The sequence below is a fragment of the Gopherus evgoodei genome, chromosome 16, assembly GCF_007399415.2.
Source record: "Gopherus evgoodei ecotype Sinaloan lineage chromosome 16, rGopEvg1_v1.p, whole genome shotgun sequence".
NCBI lineage: Eukaryota > Metazoa > Chordata > Testudines > Testudinidae > Gopherus > Gopherus evgoodei.
This window is the reverse complement of record NC_044337.1, coordinates 15,395,393-15,414,742: the sequence shown is the minus strand read 5'-3', so window position 1 is coordinate 15,414,742 and position 19,350 is coordinate 15,395,393. Positions and strand designations below refer to the sequence as shown.

At 49.2% G+C, this 19,350-nt stretch overlaps 1 protein-coding gene across 1 annotated transcript in view; it reads right to left on the bottom strand.

Moving 5' to 3' along the window:
* The window catches only part of LAMC3 (laminin subunit gamma 3), a 48,094-nt gene extending 35,212 nt beyond the window's left edge, over positions 1-12,882 (bottom strand). Inside the window, exons 1-3 of the mRNA XM_030536029.1 lie at positions 12,504-12,882; positions 3,361-3,665; positions 1,434-1,564 (exon numbers count right to left, since the gene is read on the bottom strand). Coding sequence (XP_030391889.1) covers positions 1,434-1,564; positions 3,361-3,665; positions 12,504-12,882 — 815 coding nt within the window. The remainder of the gene's footprint in view (positions 1-1,433; positions 1,565-3,360; positions 3,666-12,503) is intronic.
* Positions 12,883-19,350: the final 6,468 nt, after the last annotated feature.

Below are 19,350 nucleotides of genomic sequence, written 5' to 3'. Positions count from 1 at the left end.
GGGAGCCGGAGGCAGCCGCTGTGTTTGGGTGAGTTGTGCATTCTGGCTGGTTTGCTAATCCCCTGAACAGGACTTTGTTTGGAGCTAACTCTGAGAAGGCGTAGCATGGGAGTCGAGAGTTCATTTCTCCCACAATAGTTTTCAGATCCTGACTGGCAGCCCAAAGCTCCATGATCCAACTGCTTGGGCCGTGTAAATGCTCTACGCATTGAATACAAACCATGCACCATATACAAGCAGGACAAAGCCTGCTCCACACATGAGCAGCTTTCCACAGCCTGTTCCCCTGCCAGGTCCTCTTTACTGGAGAGCCATCTCCCTTGAGCGCCTGCCTGCTGCCTCCTGAAGTTCCTCTTCCATCTGATAACAAGAACATTCATGCAGCCCCAGCACCGGGGAGCTGATACTGGGGTTTTTGGGCAGAGAAAGAGCCACACCGCTTTCTGAGTCCATTGAGATTCATTGGCTTTCTGGAGGGACTGGGAGGGAAGATGGCAAGTATAATCCCAGAAGTACAGGCCTGGAAAGGACCTCGATAGGTCATCTAGTTCATCCCTTGCAGAGGCAGGACTAAGTATTATTTAGACCATTCCCGACAGGCGTTTGTCTAACTTGTTCTTACAAACTGCCAGCGCCAGAGATTCCACAATCTCCCCAGGTAATTTGTTCCAGTGCTTAACGACCCTGACAGTTAGGAAGCTTTTCCTATTTCTAACCTAAATCTCCCTTGCTGCAATTTAAGCCCATTACTTCTTGTCCAGTCCTCTGCAGATAAGGACAACAATTTATTATCCTTTTTATGTACTTGAAGACTTATTGTGTCCCCTCAGTCTTCTCTTCTCCAAACTAAACAAAGCTAATGTTTTTCAATCTTTCCTCATAGGTCAGGTTTTCTAGACCTTTTAATCATTTTAGTTGCTCTCCTCTGGACTGTCTCCAATTTGTCCACATCTTTCCTGAGGCACCTTGCCCAGAAATGGACACAGAACTCCAGCTGAGGCCTTATCAGGGCAGAGTAGAGCAGAAAAATTACTTCTTGCGCCATGCTTGCTGGACTCCTGCTAATACAGCCCAGAACAATGTTCGCTTTTTTTGAAACAGTGTTACACTGTTGACTCCTATTTAGATTGTGAGCCTCTATAACCCCCATGTGCAAAATAGGGACTGCGCTGCTTAAACAAGGGGAACTGGAGTGTAAGTGCCTCTTACCTGAGGATCTCAAAGGGCTTTAAGCCTCACACCGTCCCTCTGTACCATCATCTCCATTTTACAAATGGTGAAACTGAGGACCAAGGAGATTAAATGGCTTGTCCCAATCACATCGTCTCAGAGCTGGAGGCAGAACCCAGGAGTCCTGACTCCCCATCCTATGCCTTACTCACAAGAACACCCCTCCTTCCACTTCTTTTCCCCATGCCCCAGCCACACCTTACCTGCCGCCGACCGAGAAGTCAGAGATGGCATAATAGTAGGACTGCAGCACCTTGGGATCCTTGAAGATGTCGTCCCCAAACGTGTTGAGCCGGTTCAAGGAGATGAGCAGATCAGTGCCAGTCACCCACTCCTGAGGAATTCAGGCCACAAGAGAGCTGTTGGTGAGTGGCCCAAGCAAACACATCACCCTGTGGGGGTTCATCAGCCCCTTTACAAGTGGGAGCAGAGGCAGCAGAACTGTCCCACACCATCTTGAGGAACCATCATGTGTATAGTACTAAGTCCTCCCCTTAATTAATTGAACCCTCATGCTGCTTAGACACACACGTGCACATGCCAGAAATCGTGCAGTCCAAGTGTGGCATGAACTTGTCTTCTCTCCATCAGCACCATGTCCTCCCTTGCAGAGGGAGGCCCTGAAATGTTCTCCCCATTTGGCTGGCAGCGGAGAGGGGCCCAAGACCTTACATTGGATCCCAGTTTCAAAATAGCCAATGTTTTGGGAACTTTGGGGGATTTGACCCATTGAGATGGAAGGCACTCAGATACCCCAGTGATAGGTGACCTAATGAATGATGGATAGATTAGATAAAATTTAGGATCCAAATGTCTTCAAAACGCAAGTGTGTTTGGACCTAGGATTTTGGTCCAGGTCCATTTTGGGTCACTGCTGGTAATGGCTGGCTTTCAATTGGTTTATGGAGAACAACTTTCCTCCTTGCTCCTGGGAGAATGTGTGTGATGAGGACTTTGCTCTGTGTCTTCCCAGGGCATGCGGTCAGTGGGCACCAGCGGGGTCACTCTGAAGCGAAAACTCTTTTGCTGCTCTACTTCTCCCCCACCCCTTCATCAGAGACCTCCATTCTCTGCAGAGAGCTAGAGCGGAAGATCTGACATTTGTAAAAGTCATCTCTCTGAGGGATCCAGTCAGGAGGAGATTCACTGAGGGAGCTGCCACAAAATCAGATGCTATAAAGCCAGAGACTAGAATGTTAAAGTTCCACGAGAGAATTGATGGGAGCTGAAGGGGATTTTCTGCTGCAAGTGTATAGGGTGTACCCTCTCCACTAAGCCCCCTGAGTATGTGCTTTCCACCACCTTTGAGAGCACAGTGTGGTCCAACCTTAGGCCTGGTGCCTGGACACAACCCTACTTCCCAATATTGGTAGCAAAATGAGGGAGAACCTTAGACTATGAAGTTGAACAAAGACTAGATGTTTTGAGTCCCAGGGCACGTCTACGTTGGAATGGGTAATTTCCAGTCAAGTAGACATACCCACTGTAGCTCTGATTGAGCTAGTGCACTAAAAACAGAAGCGTAGCCATGGCGACTGAAGGGCTAGCCATCAGAGTATATACCTAGGCTCTCAGACTGCATCCTACTCGGGGCAGTGGCCCATCCTGCCACTCGTCCACCGCAGCCATGCTGCTATTTTTAGTGCACTAGTTCAGGCACAGCTAGAGCGGGTATGCCTACTCAAGCTGGGAATTACATCTTCCAGCTCCAGTGCAGACCTCCCTATAGTGTTGGGGAATGGGGTTAGCCAATGAGAGTCCGGAGGAACTGGGTTAAGGCCAGCCTAGCATGATCCATTCCACTAGGGTGTTGGAGGTTAGTCGCCATGGGCTTGGCGGATCAGAGTTTGGACCAACTGAGCATGGTTTATCAGACCCCTATAAATCCAGTTCAGGCACATATTGCACTTCTGTACATTCACACACATGCATACGCTCACATCGGAGCAGAATGGAGTTAAGAGCGGAATCTCTCTTTTTATCTGACCAGATATTTCTAATGTGCCCACCTCCATGGGACCTGAGCACTAACGATATTGCAACTCTCCAAGCACAGTTCCCAATGCCAACTCCTCTGAGCCACCCAGTCTACTGGCCACACATGGCCGTTTCCAACCTTGAGCCCAGTACCTGTAGCACAGGGCTCTTGTCAAAGCTGTAGGCGCTGGGCCGGCCCTCCAGGGTGGAGAAGGCCACGTTCCCTCCGCTCAGTGGGGAGATGTCGCTGAACTCCTCAGCGCAGAAGGCTACCTGCTCATCCTCACCAGGCCGCAGGTACTGCCGCTCTTGCTTCCCATAGGTCTTCCCACAGGAGGCGCTGTAGTACTGGTATGGGATCCAGGGCCCGTTCACACGGCTGCGTTTGTAAATAGCAAAGCTCTCTGGCCGGCTTGTGTGAAACTTCAGCCGTACATAGGTGATTTCATAGGACTTCCCTGAAGAAGGAGGAGAAGAGAAGGCAACGTAGTTAGGTGCAAAGAGCTCATCCACAGCCTGTACATCTCTCTTTGGGTACCACCAATTTCAGGAGCTACAAATGCTTGTCAAAAATCTGCTGACATAGGTCATTCATGCCATGGGGTAACTGACTTATTGCCCATGCTAACCCCATATGTTGTGCCATGAGGAACCTATGACTTGTACTTCTAAATGCAGAGGTGTAACATTGTCCCTGTGTTACAGCTGCAGAGACTGAGGTTCAAGACAGCTGATGAAGTGATTTTTCCAAGGGAAAGGAATTACTGGAGTGGTTGGGGATAAAACCCAAGAGTCCTGAGGCCAGCCCTGTGCTGTAGATGTTCTGTGAATACACAGAGGACTTCAGGATTGTCATTCTGACACTCTTACCAGCACAAAATTCACACCCACATTTTAAATGCTAGAAAAGGGAATGTTTTACAGAGAAGCTACCCAGAGGCATGAGCCATCAGAGCAGGTCCGTCCCCAATTATCGGGGCAGGGATGAGCAAATGCTTCCTCTCCTGGACACGCCTCACATCAACACCAGGCAGGAAATTCTTGCTCACACGGACTCCAGTAGCACCTTGGATTCCACTGGACAACTCCAGCTCAAAGTGATCCAGCCAGCTCAGTGTCCCTGACATCTTCTGCTTTTGCTGTTTAAAGCAACACATTTATTTTCTCTCCGTCTGCTTGTCTTGACGGATGTAGAGATACGTCAGCCCAAAGACAGCTTTGCAGCTGCTCTTCCAGTGCTGGTTCATGCCAATAATGGGAAGGAGGACGCTGAACATTAAAAAGCAGCCAATCCATCCAGGCCAGGGGATCAGAGCTGGGACCCACACAAGACACTCAGCTTCTCAGGTGCCAGCTGAAATCCAGCCTAGCTTGAGGTCGTTGCCATCCAATAGATGCTCAGTGATCTCTGCAAAATGGGTTTGCTGGGTCTCAAGCCAGATTACAGCAGACAAGCATCCTGCGCACGCTCAAAAAGGCCCAATTCTGAGCTCACTCACACCCGTATGAGTCAGGAATAAACGTCACTGAAGTCAATGAGCCAGCTCCTCAGATGGTGAAGTCAATGGAGCTATGCTCATTTACAGTGGCGGAAGAGCTGATCCAATGGAGCTAGACTGCTGTAAAACCAGCGTAAGGGAGAGGAGAACCAGGCCCACCATCACTGACTGGCCTCCTCCAGGGTAGGGTTAGGAAAAGAGCTGGAGGACTCAGTGGACCATGGAGACTCAACTTCCTTGTTGGCCTTTCGAGTGAAGCTGACGGAGCGGTGTGCGGGGGAGGCTGCAACGAGGATAAACAGAGGAGGCTCCAGGCCCTGAGGGCAGTCGATCCACCACTACAATCGTTTATTGAAAACATAAGTGAGAAAAAAGAATACAAATATTAAACTGCTTAATTGCCAGAGACAAAGGACTGGGTCCAACTCCGAGAGCTGGTTCTTCCACAATTATACCATTATTGATAGTACAAAACAATCCGCTACAAGGTTTTAACTTTGTTGGAAGAGATAATGAGTCCGGAATGTCAGACGGGATATTTGGGGACTAAGAAAAACCAGCCTTTAATTAGACCCATATGAATTATGTCGGCTACGGGCTGTGACTTTGTAAAAATGCTGTCAGGGAGCAGAGATAACTCAGGCTGCTGCCAGGCTGCAGGGTGAAGAATCTGTCATGGATCATGCAGTGGCCAGATTCTCGCTTGTCGTCACAGAAACTTGACTACTGTTTGCAGTTCTGTTTTCGGGAGAGATTTGCTGATAACCTCGCAAGGAGGCAGCAAGTGGTAGGGGAAGTTGACAGCAACAGCTCCGCCTTGGAGACAACCCCACCCTGTGGGGTGACTCTTGCAAGGTGCTGAGTGCTGAACACCCATTGAGTTCAGTGGGAGCTGAGCACCTCTGAGGCTCGGGCCCAGCATGGCTGTTGTACCCATACTCTCTCTTCTCTGTCTGTTCTGACTCTGCTGTTCCTCTGGAAGCTTCCACCCTCTGAAAGCTTTCTAAATTGATCCTAGTGGGAGCTCTTTATCCACGGCTGGGTTCTGTGCTTACTGACCTGCTTCCGACTCATCGCTCTTGCAGATGTACCTACATTTCGCCAGTGAGAAATAATGCATTTCTAGTGTCTTTTGTGAAAGTTCCTTTGGTTTTGTGGGTCTCAGTCTAGTTCCCAGGGAGGCATAATACAAACCACCATGACAACTAACTCTAACTGGTGTTCTCTGCGGAGGCTCAGGATTGGCCGGGGTGGGGCAGGAGACCTCCCTCCAGGTCCAGATTGAGACCACGGTGGATAAAATTGGATGATGAAAAATAACAATAAAAATCAGATTTTTTTGTTTAATTTAAATACAGTTTTATTTTAAAAAATAAACCTATTTAAATTTGAAATTATGACAGCACATGTTATGGAGTAAACTTACTATGATCGATTAAAATCATGTAAATTAAACTTTAAAAATTAATATTAGGCAATACATGTTTGCTGACAAAGTTTTAGGCAAAAGTCAAACCACTGAGCCAGTGGAAGTCACTGGCTCAGCATTTGGAACCACACTTTGTTGAAGTGCAAAACCAGCTTTTGACAACATTAGCCTCTTCTGCAGATGCAATGAGAATATTTTCTTCATTTCAGTTTATTCAACTTGTTCAGCTCAATGTCTAATTAATTCAAAGTCAAGAAACTGAGTGGGAGCTGAAACATTAGACAAATTTGTTTTCCTCTCCCAATTTATGAATGAAAGTGAGGTGTGAGGGGATGAGATCTACTAGTTCTAAAATCTTGAAGGACATGGTGATCAGAAAGAATCTGCTTAATTCACTAACTACAGATAACACTTCCTTTGTTTAATAAGTTAGTCAGTTTTAAATACAAAAGATGTTTTGATTAACTTTTTTTCTTGTGCATCCAGCACATTGAAGGTTTAATTTAACTAATTTTAAAAAAATTAAATGTTTTTGTGTATTTAATTTAATTTCAGTTTCCCTCCAAACAGCTTGATGCAAATCATTAGTAAAAAAAATAATTCTCACCTAGTAAATAAGAAATGCATCAGTCACCATTTCTAGCAATAAAAAAAGTAAAAATTGCAAATCTGAATACACATATGTTAAGCTGTAAAATTGCTTAAAGAGATGTGTATAGATATAGAGTATTGTCCAGGTTAGCAAAAAAGCAGCACCAAATTTAGGCTAAAGACTATATTTAGCTGCAAATCAACATGATTTAGTGGTTACCAACCAAAAAGAATCAACTCTTCTTTAGGAAGAAAAAAACCAATTAAGTACAAGTGCAAATCAAGATTAAGAATCGATGATTTAAATCAAAGTTTCCTCCATTCTGCTTAAATCATGATTAAAAGTGGTGATTTAAATCAATCCACCCTGGCAGAGGCACACTGGACAGGCAGTTCTGGTGAAGTTTGCCTTGATGATGCTCATGTTCTGCCTGTCCTGGGAAAGACTCACCCCGCCCCCGATTCCATGTAGGACTCCTGAAGGTCTTTTGGGTGGAATTCCAGACACCCTGGGTGGGTTTATTCCCAGACAGGAAATTCCTTGGGGGCGTCTACCAAAACAGCAGGGGGTCACAGCAGTCAACGCGCAGAACAATTTGCTCTGGGAGGGGAGCTGGTCTCTGCACTGTGTCAATAAACAACCATTGAATGACCCTCACAGAATCAGCTTGGATTCCAGCTAAGTAGGACACGGTGGTAGCAGCGGGAATTGGAGATCCCCGGTTCAATCTCCAGGCTATCAGATTAATAAAAGACTGCACATCAGAGAAGGTTTTGGAGTTTGCTCTTGGTCCAAGACACTGGGATAAAATTAATGGGCCAGACTCTGTTCTCATTACTCTCGTGAGAATCTGTGATCATTTGTTTGACTACAGACGTGGCTAGCACCAACAAAAATTCTGGCACATAAGGATTTTCCTTTAGTAGCCCAGCAGGGGCAGAGGGGAGGGAAGGAGTAAAAGAACTGACATGCAGCAAACTTCGTGTGCACAGAGGAAGAAAATGAGCACCGCACGATGTGGCGGTTAGAGGAGGAGAAAGGGAGACAGGACTCCTGGTTCTATTCCCAGCACTGCTGCTTACTCTTTGGGTCTTAGTTTTCTTATCTGTAAAATGAAAAAGATCCACCGGGCTGGGAGGCTAAATTGTTTAAGTCAGTAAAACTATTTGAGGTCTCTAGATGAAAAGGACTATAGATGGGCTGAGTATTATTGTAATATATGAATGTCACATCCACCTACACGCTCAGCAGTGCCCTCAGATTGAGAAGCCACATATTAGTCCTCAATGACATGAATAGTTGCTACACAAGGATCCATCCCTAGGAGTCAAATTGGCTCCTTCTTCCTCCTCTTAGGCATAGGGAGATGTTTCATAGATTATAAGGAGGGTGTTAAAAAGTAGCTACTGAAGCTAGACATTTTTAAATCAACAGGTCCAGTTAACTTTCATGCAAGAGTTTTAAAAGAGCTGGCCGAGGAGCACTCTGGCCCATTAATGTTGATTTTCAATCATTCTTGGAACACTAACGAAGTTCCAGGGGATTAAAACAAAGCTGCTGTTGTGTCAATATTTAAAAGGGTAAACAGGAAAAGCCAGTCAAAAAACAGGTGATACAGGACTCAGTTAATAAAGAATTAAAGGTGGGTAATATAAATAATACTAATTAACATGGGTTTATGGAAAATAGATCTCAAATGAAATCATCATCTTTTCTGATGAGATTACAAGTTTGGTTGATATACAAGTAATAACAGCAGTGTAATATACTTCATTTTCTGTAAGACTTTTGACTTGGTACAACACACCATTTTGATTAAGAATCTAAAACAGTACAAAAACATGGCACAATTAAATGGATTAAAAACTGGCTAAGGGATAGGTCACAAAATATAAATGTAAACAAGGAATCATCAGGTGTGTTTCTAGTGGGGTCCTATGCTATTTAACAAGGTAATTTATCAATTACCTAGAAAACATAAAATCATTACTAATAAAGTTGGCAGATAAAGATTGGGGGAGGGGTAAATAATGAAGTGGACATGTCACTGACACAGAGCAATCCAGATCCCTTGGAAACTGGCTGTAAGCAATTATGCATATTAATAAGATCAAATGTAAAGTCACATCTAGGAACAAAGAATGTAGGAGATACTTACAGGATGAGGAACTCTGTCTTGGGATGCAATGATTCTGGAAAGGATTTGAGGGGATAATCAGCTGAACATGTGCTTCCAGTTTAATGCTGTGGCCAAAGGGCTAATATGATCCTTGGATGTATAACCAGGGGAGTATCGAGCAGGAGTGCAGTACCTCTATGTGGCACTGGTGCAACCACTGCTGGAATACTGTGTCCATTTCTGGTGTTAATAGTTCAAGAAGGATGTTGGGGTGGGAGTGTGTGTGGAAACTTGGAGAGAATTCAGAGAAGAACCACAAGAATAATTAAGGGATTGGGAAACATGCTTTATACTGAAAAACTCAAGGAGTTCAATCTTTTAAGTTTAACAAAGAGGTTAAAGGATGACTTGGTCACAGTCTATTAAATACCTACGTGGGGAAGACACATTTGATAACAGAGGACTCTTCAGTCTAGCAGACAAAGTTGTCACAAGATCCACTGGCTGGAAGTTGAAGCGAGGCATATTCACAGGGGAAATAAGGTGCAAAGGTTTTTTTTACCAGTGAGGGTAGTGAACCATCGGGACAACTTAACAACGGCTGTGGTGGATTTCTCATCACTGGAATTTTTTCAAAGCTAGACTGGATATTTTTCTTAAAGATTTGCTCTAGTTCAAGCAGGAATTAGTTCTGGGAAGTCGTGGGTCTGTCTGACGCAGGACATCAGACTAGATGATCACAGTGATCCCTTATGGCCTTACAATCTATGAAGCTGTAAAAGGAAAAACCAGGTTTTATGGAGGTGGAACGTGGAATGAGCGCTTCTCGGCTCCTCCAGCGTCGCCTTTCATCCCAGGCAGGAAGCCCAGTCCTAACTTCCCGGCGATTCAGAACAGATGTCTGCCTGCCTGTTCACGGGGGGCTGGGAAAGGAGTGACCTCTCTTGGAAACAAGCTGCTCCTGTCTCCCTCCGCCCTTAACCCCCACTGTTCCCTTAGGAATCAGTGGCCACAGCACGAACCTTCCACCCTGATGGCTTTGCAGAAGCGGTGCTATGGACTGCTTCCATTGGGAAATGCACCACTGCGTGTCCCTGAAGAGTAGCCCAAGAGATTACATCGTGACAGCTTTTGGCTGTTATTATTACTGTTTATTATTTGTTTAGTTCCGACAATGACTCTCTCTAATCTCGTGTATTCAGAATGTGGATGGCAGGATATGAAAGAATGAAAATATTTGCAGAGCTGGCTAATTGCCAGGAGAGTTGATATAGCAGGGAAACCTTTTACGTTTTATTTATAATAGAAGTCACGAGCCCTTACTGTCACGGAGTCACCAGGCGATGCTCTGGAACTGCTCCCCACCAAGCCAGTCAGGACTTTGGGGAGTCTCCTCTCCCTTGGAGCAGACTTGTTCAGGGCAAGAAGCTCACACGTCTTCACCTCCTGGGCCTCTCCTTGGAGCATTCAGCATCCTCTGCCCCTCCGTGCGCTTCCCACAGCGAGCCTGCCCTGGCAGGGTCCTGGGGAAGCCACCGGGTCCTGCACCCCCACTTTGCAGTCAGACCTGACTCTCAGCCAGCCAGTAAAACAGAGGTTTATTCGATGACAGGAGCAAGGTCTAAAACAGAGCTTGTAGATACAGCGAACCGGACCCCTCGGCCGGGTCCATTCTGGGGGGCAGTGAGCCAGACCCCCCACATCTGCCCTCCATTCCTCGACCCCAGCCAGCTCCAGACTAACCACCCCTTCCAGCCCCTCCTCCTCTGCTCAGCCCCTTTCCCGGGCCAGGAGGTCACCTGATCCCTTTGTCTCCAACACTTTCAGCTGGCACCTTTGCAGAGGAGGGGCCCAGGCCATCAATTGCTAGGAGACAGAGGGTCAGGCATTTAGGTGCACTGGCCCTTTGCTCTGCCAGATACTTAAGAACTGCCTAGGGGACACTGAGGCACCAATACAGTATTCATAGAAAACATTAAGAACATTCCCAGTTCGTCACACTTACATTTTAACTGTTGAAAAAGTGGGACAGTTTTAGAATATCTGAAATATATGGGCCAGATCTTCAGCTGGTGGAAACTGGCGCAGCTCCATTGAAATAGGAGCTATGCTCCTTTACACCAGTTGAAGACCTGTCCCCTAGGAATCGATTCACCGCCGTGTGAGTCTAGTTTTTACACCCTGGGAACTGCATTGAAGTCAGTGGAGAGACACGGTGCTGTAAAACTAAAGAACATTGGTGAACCAGGCCCATAATACACAGCTTTAAATAAGAAGCACAAGCGGTCATACACCTTCAACCGTTGGTGACTACTTTGAACACCCGCATGTTACTACCTATACAGAACCCCATCTCTTTTACACACCTGTGCAATACATTTAATTCAACATATAACTCTATGGAAAATAGTGATTTTTCCCTATGAGAAAAAAAGGGGCATGTTGTTACCATATTGGACTGGAAGTCAAAATTCCTGTGACCTACTCTGTGCTCTACCACTGATTGACTGTGTGGCCTTGGGCAAGTTGCTTCACTTTTCTGTGCCTCGATTTCCTCATCTGTGAGCTGGAGATCATAATACTGATGATTGGCACAGGGGCTGAATGCAGCTCCACTAGTTACTCCTCGTCAAGTGCTATGAGATCATGGATGGCAAGTGCTAAAGAAGTGCAAAGACTTAGGATACAGCCTATGATCCGTCCACAGTTGTTTGGAGGCTGGACAAATGCAGCTGGCAAATGGCAGTATGGCAGAGGCGCCTTTGCCTATTCAGGACTCACACGCCTTCTGGATCACATTAGCCTATTTAGTCGGCAGGGCCCTATGCAGCCTGCCCCCTCCTCACTGCCAGAAACAAACCTGGCTTTCCAGTGCCCTGCCTCACTTCACTATGGGCTCAGCTATTTCTAGATAGGTTCTTATCTGGTTCCCATCACCGCAGCGCCAGAGAAACGCACCGTCTTTAACGCATTTATCCTCACAACACCTGAGAGGCAGGGAAGTGCTGCTATCCCCATTGTATAGGTGGGAAACTGAGGCATGCAGAGGTTAAGGGTACGTCTACACCACAATCCGAGGGGTGACTGCAACATGCATACATGCACTCACTTTAATCTAGCTGCATGGCTAAAAATAGCAGTGAAGACAAGAGTGCACAGGCTGTACAAGCCTGACCGGGACCCTGGGTATTTTCTTGCATGGTTGGCCCAGGCTGGGGCATCTTCACCACTCCTTTTATCCACACTAGCTAGTGTAAAGCCAGCATGGGAATGCCTGCGTGAACTGCAGTCACCCCTCTGATGGCATGGGCCAATGTCACAGAGTCATAGAAACGCAGGGTTAGAAGGGATCACCAGGGTCACCTAGTCCAACCCCATGCCAAGATGCAGCTCACACAGGGAATGGTGGCATGGGAGACTCAGCCTGGCTCTCCTGGCCATCCTGCCTCCCACAGGTCCCGCTCGCATTTTTAATCTTATCTATACATGTGTTTGATTTCACTCTCTCTTAGGGAAGGGGGGACAATCCTAGATCATCAGACCAGCCAACCTCTCTCTTCACTTCCAGGGCCTTCTCTTTCCAGCACCCCTCCACTCTAGGCCAGGACACTTGGTGGCAGCAGGTCCCCTGGGAAGGGTGATTCTGGTCGTGCTTACCCAGGTGCAGAGTGATGTTGACAGAGTTGGGGTGCTGTATCCTGAAAGCCATGGACTGGCTCTGCCACCAGGTGCTCTCCTCCTGGCTGTGGAAGTCGGTCAGGTAGGTGGCATTGTGGTGGAGCAAGGGGTCTCTTGCGTCACAGTGGTGGCATAGCTTGGTGGCATGCCGGGCTCCCATCTGGAGGCAGTAATCTTCAGGCGGGGAGCCGCACGTGTTGGTCGCCCACACCTCCCTGCCGAATGCTGCATTCTCGAAGGCAGGCATGCAGCGCTGTGCCCTCCCCTGCGGGTCGTAGCAGGAGTCCATGCCCGCTGTGGCAGGGTGCAGCCTGAGGGACAGCAAGGCCAGGACACACAGACAAGGAACCTGTGCCATGGTGAGCCTCAGAGGACACTGAGCTTCCTTCTCTCAGTCACAGCCTCTGGAGACTCTAGCAGGTCCCTCCTCCTTTGCCAGAGCAGCCCCACTCTCAGATCCACTTGCTCCAGGTTCCATCTTGTGGATGCTGATGGAAATGCCAAAAAATGGGCTTATTTTTAAATCCAAGACAACCTTTTGTAGGCCCAAGATTCCCGCCAGGGTCTATGGAGGCTTCACTGGACGTGGAGTGACTGAAAGAGGCCACAGCCCCTCTTCTCTCAGGGATTATAGATGCCAAAGGATACCCCAAAAGTGCCTGGTCCTGGCTGCGGTTGGGGCACACCTAGAGATTCAGCACATCCTTGGAAGCCCCTATCCTGCCACTCCCTGTCACACCCATCCTGGTCTCCTCACTGTGGGCCTTTGTGACAAAGCACAGGGCCAGCTAGAGAATTCTGGGAAGGATTCTCTGGGATGGACCCCCAAACCCGACTCATTTTACATAAAGGGTGTATAGGGCCCCCGCTGTGGGAATAGGGCCCAGCAGTCTGTTCCCCTCAGCCCAGCAATGGCTCTGTAATGTTCCACATCCCTCACATTTTCCAGGCTTTTTGCAAGGAGAAGGGCTAGAAAGAACCTTTTCTTTTTTTTACATGAAAACGGAGAATCTCCCTCTATTTCTTGTTGTGGGGGAGACTTTGGGTGTCACTGAGCCCAGTGCCTAGCTCTGCCTCGGCTCTCACACCCCCAGTGCCGTCAGCGCTCCCCAATCCTGACCGGGGGCGTCCCAGCTGTTCCAGTTTGGGGCTTCCTACATTGCTTTGCTTGCAGGGACCCCCTCACTCAGACAACACCTTTGCCCTAACCTCCGGCACCCTTGTTATTCAAGTGACGCCAATCGTGCTGAACTGTGTTTTGTGATGGCCATGCACTCTCCCACTGGGGACCGGGCTGAGATGCCCAAACTCCTCCTCTGGGTTCCCCTCAGGAAGGCAAGTTTGGGGTGCAGGACTCCAGGATCCCCATTCCCTCTTGTGAGACTGAGCAGAGCAGTCAGAGGGCTCCAAGGCCCCTTTCCCCAAACACTTAAGGAAACATCCGGGCTCTGAAGAGTTGAGATAGCTTCTTCTTCTTCTAGGGAAGCTCAGACTTGAAAAGTGTCTCCAGTAGGTGGCAGAATGGATCATCATTAATCCCTGTCTAGCAACTAGCAGGGAAATGCTACTGGGGTGGGATGGAGGTGATCTGAGGAACAATAGGTCACCAGAACTGGGGAGCAGGAGCCCAGGGGAGTTACAAGGAGGGCCAGATTGTGATTCCCTGAGCAGCTTCTCAGATAAAAAGAACATTTTGCTTCACCTGTCTTTGTGCTACACATTTCTGATGAGTTCCTCACGCAGTCAAGGATTTAAAACCAAGAGGTGAAAGGGCTGCACTTTAGGAGGGGTCTCAACCCCAGAGCACCGGCCCCGGGGTGAATCAGAACGGTACCATTCTGGCCAAACACTTGCTACTCAGCACATGCTGCGTGAGTATGGGACATGGGAGGTTCAGATTGAGACCAGAAGAAGCCTGGTGTCCATCAGCCAGTGAGCCAGCACTGAGAGCAGACTCAGCCGACAGGGGAAGCACCCACATCATCCCCAGGCTGCATATGCTACATGAGAGTCCTGCATCCCATAGCAGCTGAGGTCTTGTCTTGTCACATAGTTACATCGCTGTAGCAATAGTGGTGCAAATGCCTACCATAGAGCAGCCGCACTCATGTAGCCCAGTCCTTGCACTGGAACACCTTATTTTGGTTTGCAAGTCATGGTTCATTCTGGTGCACTGCGTGTCTGCTGGGGGCTTGAACTGGGGCACGGGCACTGTCACGGAGTCACTGGGCGATGCTCTGGAACTGCTCCCCACCAAGCCAGTCAGGACTTTGGGGAGCCTCCTCTCCCTTGGAGCAGACTTGTTCAGGGCAAGAAGCTCACACGGCTTCACCTCCTGGGTCTCTCCTTGGAGCATTCAGCATCCTCTGCCCCTCCGTGCACTTCCCACAGTGAGTCCACCCCAGCGGGGTCCTGGGGAAGCCACCGGGTCCTGCACTCCCACTTTGCAGTCAGACGTGACTCTCAGCCAGCCAGTAAAACTGAGGTTTATTCGATGACAGGAACAGGGTCTAAAACAGAGCTTGTAGATACAGCGAACCGGACCCCTCGGCTGGGTCAATTCTGGGGGGCAGTGAGCCAGACCCCCAGGTCTGCCCTCCACCCTTGACCCCAGCCAGCTCCAGACTAACAACCCCTCCCAGCCCCTCCTCTCTGCTCAGCCCCTTTCCCGGGCCAGGAGGTCACCTGATCCCTTTGTCTCCAACACCTTCAGCTGGCACCTTTGCAGGGGAGGAACCCAGGCCATCAGTTGCTAGGAGACAGAGTGCCAGGCATTTAGGTGCACTGGCCCTTTGCTCTGCCAGATACTTAAGAACTGCCATGGGGACACTGAGGCACCAACACAGTACTCAGAGAAAACATTAAGAACTTTCCCAGTTCGTCACAGGCACCCACTGCGGTTCAGCTACTCCTGTGGCTAAATCCCCAGTGGGGACGAGGCCCACGACTTACCTCCAGAACCCAAGGGTCCCCAGCCACTGACTGAAAGGATCTGTTGGTCTCTGGCTTATTTGCTAGGAGCTTGGCTAGGCTTCCCCCACTCAGAATCACTTCATAATCCACCATAGGAAGCCTTTGGACATTCCTCCAGGTTTCAGGATTTTTGTGGAAGAGTTCTACAGAAGCTACCAGAGAACAGTTATTTTAGATAAGTCTTTGTGGCCCACACTGGGATTCAATCGGATGGGTCACAAAATATGGAAAAAGTCTGCATTTTCTGTTGCATTCTATGTGTTTTTAAGAGCAACGTCTACAGAACCTCCTGGCTGTTAAATTCGATATGGCTTGCCATAAGGGTGCTGATGGAGAAGTGGGTGCTGAGACACAGAGTAGCTGAGGAGACGGACACTTTGATGGCCACGGACACTTGGTTTGGCTCATGCATCTGTACTGCTATTGGACAGCGTAAGCCTCCCCATGGGGAAACGACAGCATCAACTCAGTCCTGCTAAGAGAACTTCAATCCCAATGCCAACCACTTCACAGCACCTGACTCCAGTACATAAAGCTCCCTACAGCCAGGCAGGCGTGAGGCTGAGGCTGCAATTCCAGCCTGAACAACCCTCCCACCCCAGCTGCCAGCGTCCCCAAATGTTTTTGAGCTTTGCAGCACATACGTTGTATCTTGTACCCTGGAATACACACAGCTCAACATTTACCTCTAAAGGTATCCTAAGCCCATACACAATTCTACCAATGCAACTCTGTCACATCCAGCACCCACCTTCTATGCTGAGGTTGCACAGAAAGAGCATAGACTTGATGGAGCTACTGCTAGACCCTTCAAGAGCATGCGGCCAGGCACTCTGCTCGAGGAGATCAGGAAGTGTCTAGCCTTTGCCATCTTCAGGCCTCACTGCAAGATTCATCTCTTCACCTATGCGTTCCCTGAAGCACTAGAGCAGAAGAAAACCGTCAGTGCACTCAGAAATGAATAGAAGCCAATGGCCAAGCCAAGGAGTAGGACAGAGAACAGACTGTCCCTTCTGAACAAGCGCTCCTTGGTTTTCCAGAATCTGTTTCAGTTACCCACAGCAGTGCTCCCTGGTTAGACTAACTCGCCCTTAGAAGCATTCTGGAAAGGTTCTTGAAACTTAGCCCTATTTAAAATTTAAACTCCCTCCCTCGCCTTCTCTTTTGTTCTTATTTATTTATTTTGGTCTCACAGCTTCTCTCTCAGCGCTGGGGAGAAAGCACTGGAGACTAGCCGTGAATTACCAAGGTCTTAGGGAGTCCAAAAGCGGTTCCCACAGCACTGCAGTTTCAAAGGCTCATTAGCATATATTAATCCAAGTTCTGACAGCTGCAACTGAATCCTCAAGGAAGGGAGAGTTCCCAGTGCTGAGAAACTTCACATCAGCCGCTCATGGCAAAATGGCCTATAGCAAAGCAGCTGATGTTTCCCTTTGCTCCATTTTTTTCCCCTTTAAATAAAAAGTCATTTTCCTCCCATGGATTTTTTTTTTTTTTTTGGAGGGGGGAGGTGGAGAATGGGATTGTTGGTGAGCATGAATTCTCCACAGAAAGTAGGCTGTGCTGGTGGAAGGAACCATTTCCTTCGGGGCTGGAGCTACTCAAAGCACATTGCTAGGGGGCTTCTGGACCCAGGGAATTGAGACAAGAGGACTGCTAGGAAGCCAGATGAGGCTGGGTTGAAGCTGACGGAAAGGACAAGGGAAGCTGGGGTGTGTGGGGCACATGGTGCAGTGGGATGGGAGGAGATAGGATCATGGCAGGAAGGAAGAGGGTTGGGGTAAGAATGAGGTGGGGTGGGGTGGGAGAGCGTGGGCTAAGCTGAAATCAGTGATGTGGGGTCAGATGGGGCTGAGAAGGGGCGGGAGAGTTGAGCTGGGGGGTAGCAGGGCAAAGAGATGTGAGGAGCCAGATGTGATGAACTGGGAATGTTCTTGATGTTTCCTCTGAATACGGTGTTGGTGCCTCAGTGTCCCCTATGCAGTTCTTAAGTATCCAGGTGGTGGGATAAGGGCATGTGATTGCTGAAGAGCAAAGGGACAGTGCACCTAAATGCCTGACCCTCTTTCTCCTAGCAACTGGTGGCCTGGGCCCCTTCTCTGCAAAGGTGCCAGCTGAAGGTGTTGGAGACAAAGAGATTAGGTGACCTCCTGGCCCGGGAAAGGAGCTGAGCAGAGAGGAGGGGCTAAGGGGGGTTGTTAGTCTGGAGTTGACTGGGGACGAGGAGTGAAGTGCAGACGTGGGGTCTGACTCACTGCCCCCCAGAATGGACCCGGCCGAGGGGTCCGGTTCGCTGTATCTACAAGCTCTGTTTTAGACCCAGTTCCTGTCATCGAATAAACCTCTGTTTTACTGGCTGGCTGAGAGTCATGTCTGACTGCAAAGTGAGGGTGCAGGACCCTGTGGCTTCCCTAGGACCCCGCTGGGGTGGGCTCGCTGTGGGAAGCGCACGGAGGAGCAGAGGATGCCGAATGCTCCAAGGAGAGGCCCAGGAGGTGAAGACGTGTGAGCTTCTTGCCCTGAACAAGTCTGCTCCAAGGGAGAGGAGGCTCCCCAAAGTCCTGACTGGCTTGGTGGAGAGCAGTTCCAGAGCATCGCCTGGTGACTCTGTGACACCAGGCCAGTGGTTTGGGGGAAGGAGGCTGAACAGATGGGGGTATCCCCTACCCTCTCTCTCTCTCACATTCCCATTCCAACAGCTTCTTCTCTCACGGGCAGTGCCGGGATGGGCCTTCTGACCCCCACTGCATGGCACAGCACCCCCTTAGAGCGAAGCTGGGGGCTGTCCTATTTCCAGCCCCCCAAATGAGCACATCTACACTCTCCCAGACTCAGCAGAGGTGCATCCTCCACAGAGCACAGCCTTGGTCAACCTGCGCTCTCTGCTGTGTGCACGAAGCCCCCATGGGGCGTCTGCCTCCCGTATACACCTCGCTCCTCTCTCCACCCAGCTCCGCAGCATAGACCGGCCTGCACACAGACAGCAGGAGAGAGGCTCCGAGCTGGACAGCCATGCTCAGGGAGGGAGGATGGTGAGGAAACCAGAGTGCAAGACTTGAGTTGAAGAGAATCTGACACTTCACCCACCCACTCCTTATTATCAGTGTCACTCAGCCCGGGCAGGACTTGGGAGAAATGACACAAAATACAAAAGCTGGCCAGCTAGGAGTGGGCCCTGCAAGAGCCCCAGGGCGGTGGATAGATTGCTGCCAGGTGCCCTGCGGGAAGGGGATCTGAGATGAAGGGGAGGGGCAGGGAAGAACTACTTCTCTTTCTTCTTCACAGTGTGTTTTGTACGACTCCGGATATTTGGGAACAATTTTTGCAGTTTGTCAGGGCCTCTGGGTGTGCTCCGTGCTCTCACAGGCTGGCACGTTATTGCTGAAGAGAGCTGTCTGGGTCCAGGAGGGGATGGACAATGCTCCCCCAAATGGAAAAAAAAAGCCGGGAAGAGAAATGCAAACTGTCAGCCAAGTAGCTGCAGCAGTAAGAAGGGGCCTCTGCCAGGGAGTCACTGACACCATGGGCACTTCAGAAGGATAGGTCTGCCCAGAGCCCCTGGAGGCTGCAGCAGTAGCAGCCAGAGAGCTGCCCCTTGGCTGGAACAAGGCAGAGCTGCTGAAGATGAGCACCCAGCCCTGTGTCCAATGCTGTCCAGAAGTGATGGGTACAGGCTGTCGAGCTGCTCTCTTCCTGGCCCCTGCAGCTGCTTCAGGCCCTGCTGAAAGGGTGCACAAACCCTCTGTGATCAGTCATCCTGGCACTCCTTTACAAAACATTCACCCCTTTACCCACTTTGTCTTCTGCAAAAGCACTGGAGAGACCAAAAGAGCAGCTCCTGATGACGGTACTG